Source organism: Antechinus flavipes, chromosome 2 (genome assembly GCF_016432865.1).
Source record: "Antechinus flavipes isolate AdamAnt ecotype Samford, QLD, Australia chromosome 2, AdamAnt_v2, whole genome shotgun sequence".
NCBI lineage: Eukaryota > Metazoa > Chordata > Mammalia > Dasyuromorphia > Dasyuridae > Antechinus > Antechinus flavipes.
Genome location: NC_067399.1, coordinates 121,206,086 through 121,226,561, shown reverse-complemented (window position 1 = coordinate 121,226,561; position 20,476 = coordinate 121,206,086). Strand labels below are relative to the sequence as shown.

General features: G+C 35.6%; 1 protein-coding gene across 1 annotated transcript; it reads right to left on the bottom strand.

The window, feature by feature from the left end:
- Positions 1–1,652: 1,652 nt before the first annotated feature.
- Positions 1,653–19,700, bottom strand: BMP10 (bone morphogenetic protein 10). The gene is made up of 2 exons (XM_051975449.1): positions 19,300–19,700; positions 1,653–5,425 (listed from the first exon to the last, which is right to left on the bottom strand). Exons 1-2 carry the CDS (start codon positions 19,631–19,633, stop codon positions 4,491–4,493), a joined length of 1,269 nt encoding a protein of 422 aa, XP_051831409.1. The 5' UTR covers positions 19,634–19,700; the 3' UTR covers positions 1,653–4,490.
- Between the last annotated feature and the right edge of the window lie 776 nt (positions 19,701–20,476).

Genomic DNA, 20,476 nt, shown 5'->3' with positions numbered 1-20,476 from the left:
TATAAGAAAGTAATTTTTTTTTTAAACAAAGGAGCATGAAGGTTCTGAATGAAATACTGAATGAGAAACATAATATTTGATTCTTTCCAAATCATATATTTGTGGCTGCTCAGCAAATAAGCATCATTACATTAATGTTGATTTTTACCCCTTCAAAGTAAGTTTGGGCTAATAAAATTGGATGCCCATGGGAAATAGAGAGTTTGCCTTAGGATCAGGAAGAATTAGATTCAAATCTACTCCTGACACATGCTAGCTATATTATTATTATAAGTCATCCTTAGTGCCCAGGTAATTTCCAAAGACTATAGTTTATGGACAGATTCCATATTGAAGGTTCACTGTACTGATGAATTCAGAAGTTCAGCCTATAAACAAAACCAGAATGATCTGATGATCTTTAATTTCAGATTATATGTATAGAGAAAGTGGATCTCATATTTTGAAAATAAGTAATTTTCAAAGTATCAAATTCAACAAACATTTAATAAGAATTTATTGTGTGAAGAACACAGTGTATCAACTCAGGAAGACACAAAGTCTAGATAAGATAGTCTGCTTTCATGGAGTTTACATTCTAATAATTCAGCTAAATCAAACTTTTTTTTTCCTCTTTGCTTGTGGTATTATATGTTACTTTCTTCTTTCTAAGGCATTAATGAGAAATTTTCTTGGTTGGAGCAAAAAAAAATAAACTAATAGAATTTATGCCATGGAGTGTTTTGTTTTGTTTTGTTTTCATAGAATGTAATTACTTGTAGAAATACAAGACTAAATTGAATGATGGGTAATAATGTAACATGATTGATAGCCTTAACAAAAAAATAGGAAAAGTAGTATATTAGTCTCTAACTGGCCATTGGTCATTAATCTTCATAATTGATCAGTAATGGTTATTAATCAATAAGCATTTATTGGGTACTTACTATATAATAGACACTCAAGCTCTAGGGATACAAAAGGGATTAAAAATAGTTCTTGATCTCAAGGAGCTCAAAGAACTCTTTAAGGAGAACTATGTCTTTTTCATCAGCTATTTGATAGATTATCATAGAAAGTGTGAATAGGTGAATAGGTTTGTCCTGTTTTATTCCAGAGGGTAGAATTTGAAGTAATGGGTGAAGATTATAGGAAAGTAAAATTTGCTTTTATATAAAGAGGAACTTCTCAAAAACTGACATATCCAAAAGGAGAACAGGGGCTTTGGGAAGGTATGAGTGCTTTAACACTGGGATTATTGCAATAAAGGGTAGTTGACCACCTGTCAGGAACACTGTAGAGGGAACTCCTGCATTTCATTTACTATAGGACCAGATGACCTAAGAATCTAGTCTTCAACTCTTAGTAGGTTTTCTATAAATAATATTTCCAGTGAAGATGATGAATGTTGTAAGGAACAGTATATGATGTCTTAAAGGATAAAAATGAATATATACCACTTATGTAGCAACATCTCAGGAGTGATGTTTTCAGTTAGGTTTTTCCTAGGGAACATATATAAGTTCTGTCCTGAGAGTAAATTAAACATGTTGGGACTCCATTTCTATGATGTCACTAGATGAGTTGACTATTCAATGAAGTCCTGGGTTAATTTAGTAACACCTGAATTGACCAGCCAGTTCAGCAAGGTGGGGAAGAAAGCATAAACCCCATTGGGGATTGAAAAAATCTACTAAATATTTTTATTAGTCAGTGAACAAACTGATGGCTACTCATTTATACATTACTTTCAAGCATCAGTAATCTGCAATTTCACTGATTCTCTGAACTCATCCATATTACAGCCCATTTTTGACTTAGTTGATGATCCTCAAGAATTGGCATCCTTCAGCCAACCCAATGATAAGCTTCTTCCAAAAAACCCTAAAATATTTGTTTTTTCTTCTCGAGGTATATATGAGCAATTACACTGCATTACAGATAAAACAGTATGATAACATATAGGTATGAGACCATAGCACAATCTACATTTATTTTGCTAATCTTTTTTATAACCTTCCCACTTGAGTTAAATTTGTACCATTTACAAAAAAGTCAAATATTTCAAGAGACTGACAGCATGCAAAGTAGATGGTATGTTAAGTTTGCCAAAAATATGAATCCAAAGTGAGAAAAGATGAAACTTTAGGCAACAACGTGCTATAAAGGAGTCATCATTCAATGGGGAGGGTAATGTCTGAAAAGCTTTGCCTACTATCTGATGTATTCCATAAAAGTTTTTTCCACAAGTGCGAATTACAAACAAAACAAAATAAACAATTTAGTATTCTACAGTATATTACAACAATAAATATATCAATAAATAGTGGGGAGAAGAGAAGATTTCACATGGATGTTTTAGCCATTGGCAGATAGTTTTTTTTTTTTTTTAATATGGATTCCCATGATGGTTAGAATTAGCCTTTTCAGAGACAGTTCTTTATCACTTCCAGGAAGATAATTTTACCTTAAAAATGTACAGCGTATGCATGGATGCGTGAAGTAGGAGTTGACGGTGACCAGAGAAGGGATCATCAGGCAGTTAAACTTTCCCAAGAATCTGACAAATTTGCACCTTAGTATAAATAAAGTGAAGGGTCTATTGTTTTTCAGCTCTGACACCTTCTTATCATTTCCATTTGTTGCAGAAGAGTGGTGGAAACATGGCATGTGACACCACTACACATCGGGTGGGGGTGGGTAGCAGGAACTTCACAGATATTTCCATTCAATACATATGTGGATAGCATTTTTCTTTTCTCTCTCCTGAGAAGTCCTCAAACTAACAGAAAAATAGAGAGAAACTACATTACAGTTCACTAGAACCCTCAATTAATCATACTTTCTTGCATTTATTGTTTACCAAAAAGAGGCAGATCACATCAAAAAACTTCTAGAGATGTCCTGGGTTTAGCTAACCATCACATAAAGTTCCTACACCTTTACGAGAGATTCTACCTTCCCTGGCTGGCCACCTTACTGGAGTGGGAGATGTGTCTGGCACAGTTCTTCAAAGTAGCCTAAAGTCTGTTCCCATAAGTGGCCACCTCATAGCTTAACCTACATTTGAGTTTCTCCAACCTATAATGAAATGCCCAGACAAGCAGGTACCAGACAGGGACTCTGCTCTTCTGGGATCATGGAAAACAAAACACATTTCCTACAGGGCCATAGCCCTGGGAATGGGTCTTGGTCTTTAAACATTAGCTCCAAGTTCTTTCCTTTTTTAAAATATTCATTAAATGCTATCTTGTCAAACCTACCCATCACTTGTTCATTACTGTTGTCTTGAGAGATTAGACAAACTCTCTTAAGTCAAGTGACTTTCTTATCAAACACCATCTCCCCAATACAAATAATTAGCATTAGCACTAGGCCCTTCTACAAGAGGAAAGGACAAAAGAATAGTGAAGAAGTTTTCATTTGAGAAAATTAAAAAAAAAAAACCCAACCCTACATTTTTCATCAGGGATTAGGGTGATATAATTTTATACTGATTTTTTTCAGTTTCTATCTGAAATAGCTTGGGATAGAGTTATTAATTGTGCTCAAATATAGAAACTTTTTAGAGGTATGTGTACATCTATACAATATATATGTACATATAGATATAATTACCTTTATCTATATGTAGATATATATTATATCTGGATTTTCTTGGGGAATTCATTTAACCTCTCAGGTTTTAGTTTTCTCATCTATAAAATGGTTGGTTTGGATTACATGGTCTCTAAGGACCCTTTCATCTGTGATATACTATCAATTTACTTTTGATGAATGCATTTGTGTATAAATCCATATACATACAGATATATTAATCACTGTAATCACACTCCTAGTGTGAAAGTGATTTTGTGTTCTTGAAGACTGCAGAACACAAATGTTGGCAAGTACTGCCAAACTGGAAAGATTTTGAATATATCAGTGATGAACTCTGATTGCAGTCTAAGGACCAGACTAGCTATATGGCTGGAGACTAGAAAGCTAGACACCAAATAGTGAATTTTATTGCCCATAGAAACTAATAAAAACATCTCCTAAGGTGTGGAGGTATTTAAGTTGTTTGTAAATGGAGGGAACAGACGGATGAAGTCATGGTGTCTTGAAGCATTATGGCATCTACATATATATACAAATGATTATGTATATATATGTATATACATGTGTATGTACATATTAACTTTATTTTTGTGGTTGGAGAGCCATTTGTTATGTGAGATATTGCATGGAGGATGTGTAGAAATTGTTATTTGGATGTGCCATTTTAAATTACAGGTAGATTGCCTGGAAATGGCAAATTACAAGGAAATTGTCCTCAGAAAGAAACAGGCTGAATAGCAAAATATACATTTTCTACAACCCACCAACCTACCTATTCTTCTGAGGCAGTCCCTTTCTGTTTTCTGTACATCCCTCCTTAAATAATATTATTAAATAGGCACTTCAAATGTACAAAATTTACAGTTTTTGAATATTCTATCCTTGGACATTATTCCTTTCTTTCTTATTAGCTATCTACAGCCACATTCTGACACAGCCATGCCTTCATATTTAAACTTATAGGTGACAACCCCTTTGTCCAAGTAGAGGATGGAGATGGGATCCAGTTTAGTAGGCACACAGCAAGCCTTGGCAGCTTTCTGGGGATTCTTCAGGTGGACTAGTGCTTGGATGATGGCATGCTTTGTGGGTGTGAGGTGTTCTGCCAGAGGGTAAGAACAAACTCCCCGGCACTCATATGCTTCATATCCTGGAGGAGCTATGATCCAGGAATCCCAACCGATTTCCTTGAAATCAATATAAAGTGGTGTCTTTTTGCAATAGTTTCCCTTGGCATTTCTCCTGATCCGGGCAGTGGAGTCATAAATAATGTTGGATCTCATCTGCAAAAGAGCTTCTTCTCCAGGACCATCATGGAAATCATCAGTTTCTAGGTTGTCCAGTTCCAGAAGGTCCTCATGATCTATCATTTCATCCAGTTCCTCTTTTTCTTCTTTTTTGTCACTGCTCTGGTCATCAGAAAACACAATGAGTAAAGGAACATGTTTGTTATGGTCACTGATGTCTATCTCCAACTGATCTCTCACTGAAGGCTCAGTCTCTTCATTTCTACTCTCTATGTGGACCTCTAGTCGGTGGGTAGTAGAACCTGACTTTCGCCAGTGTCTGATGGCATCCGTGACATCAAAAGCCTCCCACTCATTCCTGGTTCCATAGATCTCTCCTGACACCAAAACCAACAATTTTCTTTCCTCTCCTTCATTTTCTTGCACTTCGAAAATGGTCACTTTTCGTTCCACTCCATCATATAGCAGGTGGTTCCTCTGGGTCAAAGCGTAAAGCCTAAGTTCAGCCATGATGATCTCTTCATGGTGAGGGATGGATACATTGAAGAGGAGTTGATATTTTTGGAGTCCATTAAAACTGGTTGGCTGAGAAAACAGATCTAGAAAAAGACAAAAACCAGCTTTTAAATGGAAAGAATTACCTCAAAATAAAGTAGAATCATTGACCATAAATAGGATGAACATTTATAGATTATGTAGTTCTATACAGATTAGATGTAATATGCTTATCTCATATGTTCCTTGCACATGCAACAGATATTTCAAAATATACTTATTCAGAGTTTCCTGTATACAAAGCCTTGTACTAGGTTTGGAAAACACAAGGAGAGATCTTTGTGTCAGCTTATAATTCAAGAATGATAGGGATGACATGGGGTTAGATATAGGTGAGTGATTTGAGGAAGGACAGACACATGAATAATTATAATTTAAAGGAGAATCAGATAAATGGAAAGGATAGATATAGACAAAGTTTTATGAGAAATCTGGGGTGTAATATATCTCTATCCACAGAGTTAGTATTGGAGAATGTGCAATAGAGGAGGTGGCACCTGAACTAGACCTTAAGAAGGGGGACTTCAACAAGTGAAGATATGGGTTGGAGAGCATCAGGGAGTCTTTTTCAGGCATAGAGGGTTGAGAGAAAGGCATGCGGACTAGCATGAAAATGGGGAATTTGGCTGTAACATAAAGCATCAGAAGAGGAGAGGGAGGTGATAAAGCCAGAGTGTGGAGTGCCTTCAATGGAAGAGTCAAGAATTTTTGCTTTATTTGGTAGGCAATGAGGAGCCATGTCCATGGCTCAGGAATATTGCTTTTGTTATACATATCCCATTTCTATGGAGTCATTTCCTATACTTTAATTTTATCATCCATGAGCTCTCATTTTGTTCTCAATTCTCCATCCACAAAGCAAGAGCATCATTGCTCATGTGAACTTTCTGGCTTGGAGTAAACAGTCCTAATAGGGGCTAGAGGATTACATTCCCAGGAGGCATTTCATTCCTGGAGTTCTCTTCTGCCTCTGCACACTCTTGTTACACTCTCAACCAGTCCTCAAGAGTGGGCAGCAACCAAGGTCCAGTACCCCTGGCCTTTGCCCTACACCACCGCCCAGTGGAGACTGTGGGCAATGCAACTCAGCTCCCACGCTCTACTACTCCTTTGGACAGAAAATCCCCACCATCTCTAATTCTCTTTTCCCATATTGCTCAATTATGCCATACTTGGGAACAAATTATCCCTAACACCTAACTTCCTAATCTCTCCTTATCTTCAACACTATCCTCCTCTTGTTTTGTTCCAATTCTGCCCATGCTTCCACTGAGCCCTCGGGAATTCCCATTCCATGATAAATATACTATTTCTCTTCACTCTGAACATCTTCCTCTCATATTCTTTTCATCTACTTGCTCTTAGACATCTTATTTCCTTCATATGAATTCCTGATCTTCCCCCTCCAGCACTGACTATAATATGTCTTTTTTCATACATTTTCTAAGACACTGGAAGGGAAGTCCCAATATCCCTTGCTCCTCATTGACACTAACAATCTTTATTGTTCTTCACTTTTCTGTTTCATTTGAAAATATTGACTCTCATTCTTCTTGGATACTCTCTCCATTCTGGGTTATTGTGACATTATTTTCTTCTAGCTCTCCTCCTACCATGTCTAATCTCTCTCTTCCCTTCTTCCTCTCCCTTTCTCTCCCCCTCTTCCTACTCTTTTCTCTTTTTTCCTCCCCCTATCGTCACTCTGAGGTTTTATATCATTTTCGCATCTGTCATCTTTATCCTTCAAACTGGATGTTTATGAATCACCTCAAATTCAATATAGCTCAAACTGAACTCACTTGGAAACTCTCCTATTTTGGCATTTCCCACATTCGTTCTCTTTAAGAATAGATCTAACCATGTCAATCCCCTATACAATTAATTCTACTGGTTTCCTATTTTTTCTAGGATAAAACATAAGACTCCTGTTTTTGGTTTTTAATGCCCTTTATAACCTTGTTCCAACCTATCTTTCCAACCATATATGTGTATGAACATGCATGCATACCCATATGCGCACAATGCAACATACCTGTTTGTATGTATATATATGTATATATACACACATACATACATATACACATTTTATATATATCTACCCTTCTGCTATACAGTACAGTCATACTGATCTTCCATTTGGTGCTCCATCTCTGTGATTTTTTCCACTGGTTGTTCTCTGTGCCTAGAATATATTTTTTCCTCCCCTCGTTTCATTAAATCTCATTCTTCCCTCAAGCTATGGCTCAAGTATTGCTTCTATACTAAACCTTTCCTGATGTCATCCTTCCCTCCCCTTCTCCCTGCCAATGTTCTACCTCCTATTTTTATATGTACACATTTTCTCCCCTGATGAAATATAAGCTTTTGAGAATAAGGATTGTTTTACTTTTTGAGTATCTGTATCCTCTAGGTTCTATTACAGCTTCTGTCACATGAAAAAGTATTTAATAAATGTTTATTGAACCGTGAAAACTTCCCTGCTCTTCCTAGTAAGCCAAAATGAAAGTAATAGAGTCAATTTACATTCAATTCAATTTGACAGTTACTATCTACTATGTCAAGGTATTGTATCTAAGTTATCCCAAGACTTCCAAAACATGGGCTGTTTGTTAGGTGGGAAAATCTTTGGTATTTGACATTCAACCTCATTAGAACTAGAGATTTATCTCTCTCATTCCCTTGAGCACCTTAAGTTTTCTACTCTATCAAGAGTATAGGCTGAAACAATCACTTAGGAGTATCTAGAGTTTTCAGGGTCCCTAGTTCTAGTCCCATTCCATCATTTTAGGGATGAGTAAACAGATTTGGGACAGTAATTGTCTAAAGGTCACACAGTGACTGATAAGATCAGAATTTGAACCCATATCCTTTGACTTCAGTCACTAGTTGTCTCCCTACTTTAACAGTCTGGGTCTTATGATTATATGAATAAAAAAGTAATTTTAAAAGCATAGTGGGGACTCAGAGCATAGACACTAGAAGCCTCATTTCAAGAATATGGATGAATGGGATATGTCACCATGCATAATTCTCCTTTCATTGGGGCCCTTAATGTGACAAAAGCTTTGGAATGGCAATTAGGAAACCTGAATTATGAAACCTGCTGATTTAGATTTAGAAACCTGAATGATTTAGATAATTATTTTCCCTGACTGGGTTTCTCATTTCTTAATTAGGGAATGAACCCAGAAAATCTCCAAGATCCCTTTCCACTCCAAACATGAGGCACTAAGCTCATTTCTTCCAACTCTAATATTATATGGTTCTGTCTTTTTGTTTGTTTGTTTTTTGTTTTTGCTGAGTTAATTGGGGTAAGTGACTTGTCCAGGATCACACAGCTAGGAAGAGTTCTGTGTCTTTAAATGGGTTATTAACAAAAGCTGAACTTCCTCTGGAGCTCTTTCAAATTAAAAGTCTTTCTCTGATGCCCACCCTGTGTGGTGTATAGGTGATTTCCAAGTCTTTTTTTTTAAATTTATTTTTATTATTTTTATTTTATTTATTTTACAAATCACAGATTGATTTAATATGTTGTTGAGAGTTTACAACTAAAAAAGTGGTGGAGAAAATGTTCATAATGCACATTAGACTTCAAAATGAATACATTTTAAGGAAATCCTATTGTTAAATATTAATCAGTACACCCATACTTCTCAGCATATGCCTCAAAAAATTATTGTGAAGCTCCCATGAGACAACGTATGAGATATCCTAAATAAAATTTAAAGTTCTATGTTAATGTTAGCAAATTTTAAGCTAAGTCAATTATTAAGCTATTGGGCACTTTTCAGATTTCTAGAATTACTGTTTTCTCCTGTCTTCTTATCTTTCCCTTTGGAAATACTCTTCATAATGTAACAGCCAATCTAGTGTTTCCCTTCTCAAAAATCTTTTCCTGGTCCCTATGTGGAAATACTGTTTATCCCATCTACTTCAGTGCCTAACACATATTAACAATCTTATCACATATATGAAAACCTGTATTTTCTCTTTCTATCGTTGCAACAAGAACATTACATATTATCTTGGGCCCCTCTGGTGAACAGATAAAAGGAAATTTTCCATTGAATTCAAAAGACACTTATGTGTCTATTGCATGCAGATCATTAATCTAGACTTTGGAGGAGCTACTAAAATAAAAAAAAAATGCCTATATGGAGCTTATTGTCTCACAAAGAGAATTTACATATATGCATATATATAAGTAGATGTATATATGTATACATATACACATGAATTTATGTCTATATATATAGACCTCCAAGTCTTTAAGGCAATGCTAGCAAAGGGCATATATGGCAGAGCCTATCATCTTGAAAGGACTGAGTCTATGATTTGAGACTTACGATAACGAATTTTACCAGAATGCAGAAAGACTTCCCATTACACAGATTCTTAAAGTTTGGATAGAAATGTCTTTGTACAATTATGGAGTTGGATTAGGTGACTGCTCAAAGATAATTGATTTTAAGTCTTCAGACAAGAAAGAACCTTATCTAATCTAACTTCTTAATTTTAGAGTGGAGCTGAAAATTCTTTTTATTCTAAATGTCAATATATTATATTCATTTTACTGTATTATGGCCTAAATGTCATATCAAATAACTGTTATATAGTGAGTTAAAGTCTCAATGCCCTTATCTGATAAAAATAGCTTTAGATTCATGATATATAGAAAGCCCCCCCCACACACACACACAGTATTTGCTTAAGTTACACTTTTGAAAACTGCTTCCCTGTCTTACTAACTCATCTATGAATCAATGACTGATATGCATCTCTTAATTTAAGATAACTCAAAGTTTACTTAACTATTTTCAACATTAGTGAATGAGGTCTTTGGACTATCTTGTGCTTACCCCAAGACAGACATTCATATCAAATTAAAACAGGAAGAATTTTGACATTACCATATTTTGAGAATGTAGATGGCACAGTGAATAAAGTGCTGGGCCTGGAATCAAGAAGATTCATCTTCTTGAGTTCAAATCTGACCTCAGAAATTACTAGCTGTGTACCCTAAGAAAACCCCTTCACTCTGTTTGCCTCAGTTTCCTCATCTGTAAAAATGAGGTAGGGGAGGAAGTGGCAAAACACTCCAGTATCTTTGCCAAGAAAGTGCCAAATGAAATCATAGAATCAGATAGGGTTGAAAAGACTAAAAAAGAAGAGTTTAATTTTTACAATTAGCTTAGATAACATCTCAGAATCTAATGAATGTTATGTGGCTAACTTCAAAATAGAAATCCCTTCTATGATATAACTGACAAGTATCACTTGGAGATTTCCAGTAAAGGGATTTCATTGTTTTCTAATGCAGTTTATTCTATTTTCAGATAGCTCTAATTGATTAGAAAATTTTCTTTAAATTAAAGCCTAAATCTAGCTCCTTGTGGTTTATACTTATTGCTTTTTCTTCTGATTTTTCAACCCTTAATAGAATAGGTTTTACCCTTGTTCAGAACACAGTCTTTCAAATAGTTGGAGACAATTTCTATGATCTCTCTAAGGCTTCTCTCAGATAAATATCCCCAGTTTTAAAAATTTCTTTTTTTGATTTCTTTTTATTAGATTATTTGCTTCTTTTATAATGGTTTTTGTCTCCTATTACTTTCTACTTCTATTGCTACCATCATAATCAATCTCATTTATTTCACTTTAATTTAATCCTATTTCTGCTATTTAATACCTTTATGATCATTGCTAAATCATTTGGCCTTGGATCTTAGTTCCTTATGGCAAAATGGAAAGAGCTCACTTTGGAGTGAGATAGTAAGGATCCAGATACTACCTTTGTGACTTACCATAGGTGATACTGACCAAGGCATTTACATTCTTCAAAATTCATTCTCCACCTCATTATTAAATGAGGGTTTGGGCTAAATGGTTTCCAACATCCCTTCTAAAGAACTCTAAATCTATGATTCTATTCAAGTATTTATTAAGTGCCTTCTTTGTACTTGGTATCATGTAAGGCAATAGGCATAGAAAAACAAGTGAAACAGACTTTATCATCAAGGAGCTTATATTCTTCTAGTTTTTGTCACCCTGCACTTAGAGTACTCTGTAGCCTTATATTTGGTCTATCTGCATCTAATTTGCTGTTATATTCATTTTTAAGGATTTTGCTTTGATGAATATAATAATAATCTATATTTATATAGGAATAATACAATTATGGATCACTTTAAGGTTCATGAAAGTCTTTCCTTATGACTAGGTAAGGTGGATAGTGCAAATATCCACTTTTACATTTGGTGAAACTGAGACTCAGAGAAGTGAATTGACTTGATTATATAGCTAGTGAGTATTGGTACAGGGATTAAAACTTTTTCTTGGCAAAGATAATGGAGTATTTTTCATTTTCTTCTCCAACTCATTTTATGATGAGGAAACTGAGGCAAACAAGATTAAGTGAGTTGCCCTGGATCATACAGTTAGTACGTCTGAGCTTGGATTTGAACTCAAAAAAATGAGTCTTCCTGAGTCCAGATTCAGTACTCTATGCATTATGGCACCACCTAACTGCCCCTAGGTCTTCTTACACTAAATCCAATTAATATTCTTCTTCTTGTGCAACATCCTTAGATGGGTCCTTCTCATTCAAAACCTTTTGTGGCTCCTCACTAGCCAATTAATAGTCCAAACACAATCACAGCCCCTTACATTATACCCTTTCAAGTTTATACCTCCCTCTTCCCTTCTCCAAATGTCTACCTATTTCCTGAACAGTTTTTTGTATTCTCTTTTTGTTCAAGTCATTGCCCCTTCTTGAAATGCCCTCTATTCTCCTTTCTGCCAGTTTACACAGTTAATCACCTTCAAGGCCAATCTTATTCCCATTGATATCCAATGAAATCTTCTCTGTCCCTTCCCCATGGGAGTAACAAGTTCCTTAAATTCTTGCCACTTATTTGTCAAATCATGGATTTTCCATCATTGTTATCTATCTTTTCATGTCTAGCTAATTTAAAAAAAACCTCAGCATTAGATTGATCATAGAGTGACTATCACAGGATGGTAAATTTGGGTATCCACAGCATCTTTCCAGGATCATCTACCAAACTGTTATATTAAATTAATTTATATGCCATATCCATACACATGCAAATCCAAATTTGTTGGATTGAATCACTGAAGAGAGGAGTTGTGAGTTGCACTGGTGGAATGAATACCCACATGGACCACATTATAATTCTGGAAGGTTTTGAACATTATTTATGGTTTCCTTCTCCTTGATAGAGAAAAGTTTCTTAGAGGCAAGGACCATATAATAATTTTAGGATTGTTTGTCTTGTAGTTTCAGAATGGGAATAGACCTTAGAGTCCATCAATTCCAAACTCTTCATTTTATAGAAGAGGAAAATGAGGCACATAAAGAGAGAATGAAAGACTTAGCCAAGGTCATGCAGCTAGTATGTGTCTAAGGAGAAATTTGGTCACAGAAGTCCCTCACTCCAAGTTCCAGTGTCCTAGTCACTTATTTCTGAATTCCTATGGTAGCCTGGAATTACATGTCACACAAGATACTGGCCTTGTAATCAGAAGATCTATATTTGAGTTGTAGATCTGATACCAATTAGGGGCAAGACCCCGGGCAAGCCATTATTTCTCTTCCATGAGTAAATGTTTTCTCATTTATAAAAATAGAAACGATAATAATAATAATCCCTACATCAGAAGGTTATAGAAAAAAATTTTGTGAACCTTGGGGCCCCATAGAAATGAGAGCTCTGATTACTATTACTAGATATTTAACAAATAAATCTTGACTGATCAATTCCAATCCATAGGTCAAATGCTTCTACTGATTGATGAAATACCAAGCCAGTGGATGTGTATCAAATTCAGCATTAAATAGATGAATCATAGGACCTAGGATAAAAGTAATTTAGAGGTTCTCTGACCTAGTGGTTCTTCAAGGCTGTGGCAATATCATTCAGGCATTCTATGAATTGTATGGAACTTTCACCTGTAATCATATGCATAGTCTCCTTGGAATTGTCAAGATTTTATACTTGTTATTACATGCCTACTTAGGAGTCCACACTGTACTATATTCTTCATGGTAAGAGATATTACTGTCCTGTGAGCAAGAAAAAGATTAAGAACTAGTAATTTAGTCCAACCCCCTTATTGTACACATGCAGAAAGTTAGGTCCAGAGATGGGAAGTTACTTGGCTAAGGTCATTCTGCAAAGGAATAGTTGGCTTGGGATTTGAACTCAGGTTTTTTGAGTCCTAGCTTGGAGCTCTTTCCACTGGAGCATTCTGAGAAGTAGAGATGACTCTGCACTGAAATTTCTTACTGGCCATAATAACATAAATAGTGATTGTATGAGGAGGAATAAGTAAGGAATGAGTGAGGAAACTTCTTTTTGTATTTTAAAAAATCAATTTTAATTAATTAATAAATATGTTTAAATTAATTAAATTAATTTTAAAAAATTAAAAATATTTGAAATTCTGTAGGTATGCAAATAAAGTAAATACTTAACAGTTTTACAGGCTACTACAAATATATATATATATATAGAAAGAGACAGAGAGAGAGACATAGACACAGACACAGAGAGACACAAAGACAGAGAAACATAGACACAGACACAGAGAGACACAGACACAGACACAGAGAGACACAAAGACAGAGAGACAGAGAGACAGACAGAGACAGAGAGACACAGAGAGAGGGGAAGACAGAGAGAGAGGGAGAGAGAGAAAAGAAAGAGAGAGAGAGAGAGGAAGAGAGAAAAAAGAGAGAGAGAGGGAGGGAGAGAGGGGGGAGAGAGAGAGAGATAGAGATAGATAGATAGAGAGAGAGAGAGAGAGAGAGAGAGAGAGATTTTTTAAAGCTTCCTTAGGAAAACATTTGTATTAAGGAGATCTAAGGGATGGGAAGAGGATTCTACTACTACTATTGCTAATAATGAAAATAATAATGATGATAATAATGTTTTATGTGGCATTTTAAGGTTTGCAAAAATGCTTTTAAAATGCTCTCCTTTGATCTACATGATAACTCTTTGAGGTAGATAGTATTATTATCCCCATTTTACAGATAAATGAAAATGAAAAAAAAATACATGAGAAGTAATAAAAGGTTAAGAAATTTGTCAAAAAATAGCTAGATGGTACAATGGATAGAGCCCCAGGCCTGGAGTTAGGAGTACCTGACTTCAAATTTGGTCTTAGGCACTTACTAGCTGTATGGCCCTGGACAAATCATTTAACCACATTTGCCTTATTTCTTCTTCTGTAAAATGGGCTGGAAGGCAGCTAGGTGGCTCAGTGGATAGAGCACTAAACTTGGAATCAGGAAGCCTCATTTTCCATGAATTGAAATTCAGCTTCAGACATTTACTAGCTGTGTGACTCTTGAAAATTCACTTAACCCTGCTTGCCTCAGTTCCTCATCTGCAAAATAGAGTGGAAGAGGATATGGCAAATCATTTTGCCAAGAAAATTCCAAACGGGGCATGGAAAGCCAGATGTGGGTGAAACAACTTAACACAACAAAAATGTTTTCAGGAGAAAGAAATAGAAAACCATATCAGTATTGTTGCCAAGAAAAAACCCAAATGGAGTCACAAAGAATCAGACAAGACTGAAGTGACTGAAAAATAATAATAATAACCTCTGAACTGGATTTGAACTCAGATCTTCCTCTCTCCAAATCTAGTGCTTTTACCCACTCATAACTTCATAGTAATAGTGCAAGTATTACGATCCCCATTTTACAGGTAAAGAAACTAAGTTTCAGATAGGAAGTTATGGGGCCTAAGTTTGCACAGCTGGTAGGTTTAGAACCTTCTACTGAAAGTCAGATCTCCTCACTACACACATGCTCTGGGGTCTGTTTACTGCATCACACTGAAACCCACTGCTGGTGCTTTATCTGTCTCCCACTACTTCCTAGGGTTACAGTCTAGTAGTACCAAAATGTCTACATCCAGCTATCAGCTCTGCTCCTTATCATTCTGTCTGACTTTGGCCAAGTCATTTCATTCCTGGGGACTCAGTTGCCTCATATGTAAAAATGAGGGTGTTGATCTTTATTAATTCTGGACTTTATGATCCTCAATCAATTGGGATGGACATTGAATGTTAGCTAAGTTCAGTTTTCAAGTTTTTGTTATCATTGGATAATTGCAGGATCATCAAACTCAAAATCTTGACTTCTATAATAGATTCATTTTCACATGAGTTATATACAATTTCAAACACTCAGCACGGTCAATTAAATTAACTTTGCAATTATTTCCATTGAAATAAATTAATTTAAATACATAAAATGTCATAGCAACTCAGTTTTGTTTCCTAGTTTTCAAGCTAGAAGGGATTTTAGAGATCATTTACTCCGTTCCCCTTGTTTTACAGATAAGGAAACTGAGAAAAATGAAGTGATTGACCAGGGGTTATCAGTGGGAAAGCTGAGATTCAAACTCATGTCCTCTGACTCCAAATTTGGAACTATTTCTCTTACACATCTTTCAAGACCCCATTAATGTTCTTTGTCCATTCTTTCTGATGTGCATCACTTCTTTTCCGCTCATAATAATGTTCTCCATTTGCTTGGTTCTACTCCCCTCCACCTCCACCCCGCCCTTTGTATTATTTCAACAAATTCCTTCCAGATACCTTTGTATTCTTCACACTTGTTCTTAATTATGCTATTGCACTCCATGAATATATCACAATTATTTAATCATTCTTTCAACACTTGGACTTTGAAGCTGGTTCTAATTTTTCACTAGAATGCCATAGCTAACAATGAGAATTGTGGATGGCTAATGGGGTCTTTTTCATGCATGGATATGAATGATGGCACTCTCCAGTCTCTCAACAGATCAGGAGCCCTTAGGGATAAGCATGGAGGTATGCAGCAGCAGCACTTCAGAATAAGTTTTAGACTGAGATTATTACTGAGTTTGAACTTGCCTACTTAATGTGTCTGTAGATACAAATGTCATTTTTCTTCTTTCACAAATCAGTGAATGCTACCATTTCCCCCCTAAAGCTTCAGCAAAATTTAAAGGCAGTTAGCAAATACAATGCAATGTGTATGTGCTATGTGTGTATGTATGTGTGTGTGTGTGTGTGTGTGATGTGTATGTAATGTTTTATTAATGATAGTGTGAAACTTAAATTTAAAAAGTAAACATATGAGCTTAATCAATAAACATATTTGATTCACATATTATCTGCTTTGATGGATATATGAATATAAGTCATAGAGTCATAGATTTGGTGCTGGAAAGGACCAATGACAGATCATGGAGCACAGTGTGTAGAAGACTAGCCTTGGAATAGGAGAAGAACTGGATTTAACTGACACATTCTATCTGGTAAATTCATGGATTTGTAAGCCACTTAATTCTCTCAATTTTCTAGGCAACTCTGTAGCAGGAATGTATTGGAACTCAGCTTAAACCTACTAGACTTTTGTTAAAAATCATGAAACTTTTCCTACAAATCTCTGATTGATTTCTTGTTTTGTGGATTATCGAGATTTAAGAAGGTGATGGAGAAAATATTAGTAGTGCAGATTAAAAGTAGAAGTATGTGATATATACATTTTTGTTTTTCCCAGAGCTGGTTATGAAACATCTACCATACACTGCTGTCTCCAATGTGTAAATGACTACATTGGTTTTGAGAGTTTTCACATCAAGGAATTCTCTACATCAGTGAGATTCCAGACAATAATAACAATATACAATAAAAACAACAACAATAACAAAAATGAATAGTTACCCTAAACTATATTGTGCACGTTAGGAAGAGTCCATGTAGTAGAGGAGGAAAGAACCTTCAACTTGAAATTAGAAGAATCTGGCTTCAAATCTTTGCTCAATGCCCTTTTACTTCTGTGACTTTCTGCAAATCTCAACCTTCAGTTTCTTATTTACAAAATGAGGAGACTGGACTATGACATGATCGCTAAGGTCCTTTTCAATTCTAAATCTATGATCTATGAAGAAGTGTGTATAAAGTGAGCAAGTTATAGCTCAATTTGGGAAGGAACATTACTATTGAAAGGCATGAGATTGCTACTGAATCTAGCAGTCTGGGCAAAGTCATATTAACCAAAACTTTTGTTTCTTGTCCATTACTTAGCAAACTCTGCTAGATATTAAAATTTGTAAATAATAATAATAAGTTTTATACGGTTCTAAAAAATGTAAATAGAATTTGAAGGCCCTATGATTCAGTGAATAGTTTTCATTTCACTCCATTCCACAAATATTTACTGAATGCCTACTATACACCCAGCAAAGCCCTATTCCTGAGGACAAACATAAAAAACCCCAGCACAGTCTCTTGGAGGAATTCTGGTAAAGTGGAAAGTGAGTTAGCATTTGAACTCAAGTGTTTGAGAACACTTGGGTTCTGTCCCAACTATAATACTTACTACCTTTTTGACCTTTGGTGAATCATTTAATTTCTGTGGGCATCCGTTTACACATTTGTAAAATGAAAGGGTTGACTAGATGGCCTCTGAGCATCCTTCCAGTTCTAGACAGATAATTCTATCTAGTTTAGTAGTTGGGGATACTGCATGAGTACAAATAAATAGCATATAAGATAGATTATAATAGCGGGAAAGGAGATAACAAATTATTATACAAAATTTGAGGAGGGAGATAGCTCATTCAGGATTGGATGAATTATGGAGCAGAAAGTTCTTTCTGAATTGTGTGAAGACATCCTATCCCTTTACTGGCATATTTAACAAAGTAGCCCCTTTCATTTCTATGCTTTTTAACTTTTCTTAAATAAATATGCAAAATGAGACTGTTTCCTAGCAAATTGTCTGTCACATTATCCTGCTTTTCTCAATTTTTTAAAAAAAGAATTTCCTTCCTATGTTAAATTGACAACTGAAGCTAATAAATAAGCTTGATTTGTTGGGAGAGCTTATAGACAGACTGATAGGCAGGATACAGTTGACCGATCTGTGTTTTAAGGTATCCAAACAGAAAATGGTGATCTGATTAGGAGAAAATGAGCCCATTTCAGATGCAATGCTATTGTGTCAGATAGAAAGGTCTATTGGGACATTTCTGCCAAGATCCAAATAAAAGCCATACCAAAAAATACTGTAAGCTCTTATTGGCATTGTAAAGACTTGCATATGCATTTATATTATATATAGACATCTATCTATCTACATAATATAGATAGTGTGTGTTTGTAGATATGTATATATACACTGTATATATATAATACCAAAAATATACATATGTTCTCTATATTAATGTATGAATGTATATATACACATATACATATACATACACCCAATGGGCATATATATGCATGTGTATATATATGCATACACACATATTCATATACATAATTTAATGCATATATAGATATATACAGTGCCAATAAGAGCTTATAATATTTTTTATTGCTTTTATCTATATACCCTTCATACACCTATATCTATTGATGTCTATAATTAATATAATTGCACATCCAAATTCATACGGTTCCAGAAAGAGTTCACAGTATATTTTCATGTTTTTAAAAAAAAATCTATATTCTGTATACATACATACATGTTAATGTTTACACATAAGTACACATGTGCAAAATATACATGTGTATACACACATATTGACTTAATGGATAGAAAACCATCATTGGAGCAGGGAGACGTAGGTTTGAGCTGTTTGTCCCTGTACGAGTCACAATCTTTCAGAGCACTTGATACCTTTCTAAAAGTCAAGAGCAGAGAAGATCTCTCACCTGGGGAATTCCTTGCTCCAGTGAAACTCAAAGCCTAATGGCTATCACAGTCCTATATGTGTGAATTTATACATATATAATACATAAATATATGTATATGTTATGCATAGAGATTCTTTTTTTTTAAAGTGTAGCTGAATTTATGATAACAAAAGCCCAAACTTACCTTCATTTTTGAAACTTCTAATGATATTTGCAGATGGCATTGAGGTTCGATCAGTTGCAAATCTGTTATATAGTTCTAACATGTACTCTGGTGGGTCCACCTTGGCCGAATTGGGCAAAGGGATTTCAGACAGGTTCAATGTCTTCAGAAATTCATTTTTCACACTTTGTAGCAGAGTAGTAAAGTCAACGCCATCTTGCTCTGAAAAAACATCATCCAGCAGGGGCAGATCTTCTTCCAGGGAAGAGTCTTCCAGGCTCATGATGGGGTTGCCAGATCCCAAGGAGGCTCCCAGACAGAGAATTACATACAGCTGGAAGACTTGGGAGCCCATGGCTTTGCTTAAGTCCCCAATCCCAGTGAAGTTTAGGTGTCAGTGGTTCGAGTGGTCCGAATCTTCTGGAGAGGACTTGACTTATGTCATCCGGAGTTGCCAAGTTTGGAAACTCTTTCAGAAGCATTCCCTCACTCTGTCTCTTTCCCTTCTGTTTTTCCTCTGCCCCCAAAAAAAGCCAGGTTGCAGTAATTGGACAGCAGGATCGCCTATGGGAGCCTAGCCTTCCTTATCTCTCTAGTGTAAACTTGTGCACCAGATTTTGTAGCTATCTCACAATTCCTTTTTCTTTTAATGAGCATTTTGTAAACACTTCTACATTCTGACACTGGTGAGAAGATAGGACAATTTTCTTCTTGAAAGGGCTCTGTCTTGCTTCCTTTCAAGCAGCCTCTATCAGCGGACATGGACACTTTTTTGATCTTAAACATTTCTAGCTCACAGGGAAGAATGAGTAGTCAATCACAAAAACATAGGAGGTGTCAAAAATCAACTTATTCCTTATTTCAATACTTCCAGGAACTGTGATTTGTACATATTGACAATGAGTCTGTTGATAACAGATGTTGACCCATTTATGACTTAGTATATATTTTTTGAAGATCATCTCTTTATAGCTAATTCTGATGATGAGCTTCTCCACAATTAGCAAGGCTGGGTCTCAAGTATACTTGAAGACTTTTGGCTTGGCCAGTGATGGCCAGAGCTTATGTACTTGGCCATCGAGAGCCCAGCATAACCTCTAAACCACAGTGAGACATTAAGAAGTGGTGGATGCTGTTCACCCTTTTTTAGCTCATTCTTTCAAGGATCCAGGATTTTGTTACTTTAAACCTCTTTTCT

Coding starts and splice junctions, on each gene's coding strand:
- BMP10 (XM_051975449.1), bottom strand. CDS start 19,633: ATGGGCTCCCAAGTCTTCCAGCTGTATGTAATTCTCTGTCTGGGAGCC. Junction 5,426..19,299: donor TAGAAGTTTCAAAAATGAAG/GTAAGTTTGGGC, acceptor GTCTTTTTCTAG/ATCTGTTTTCTCAGCCAACC.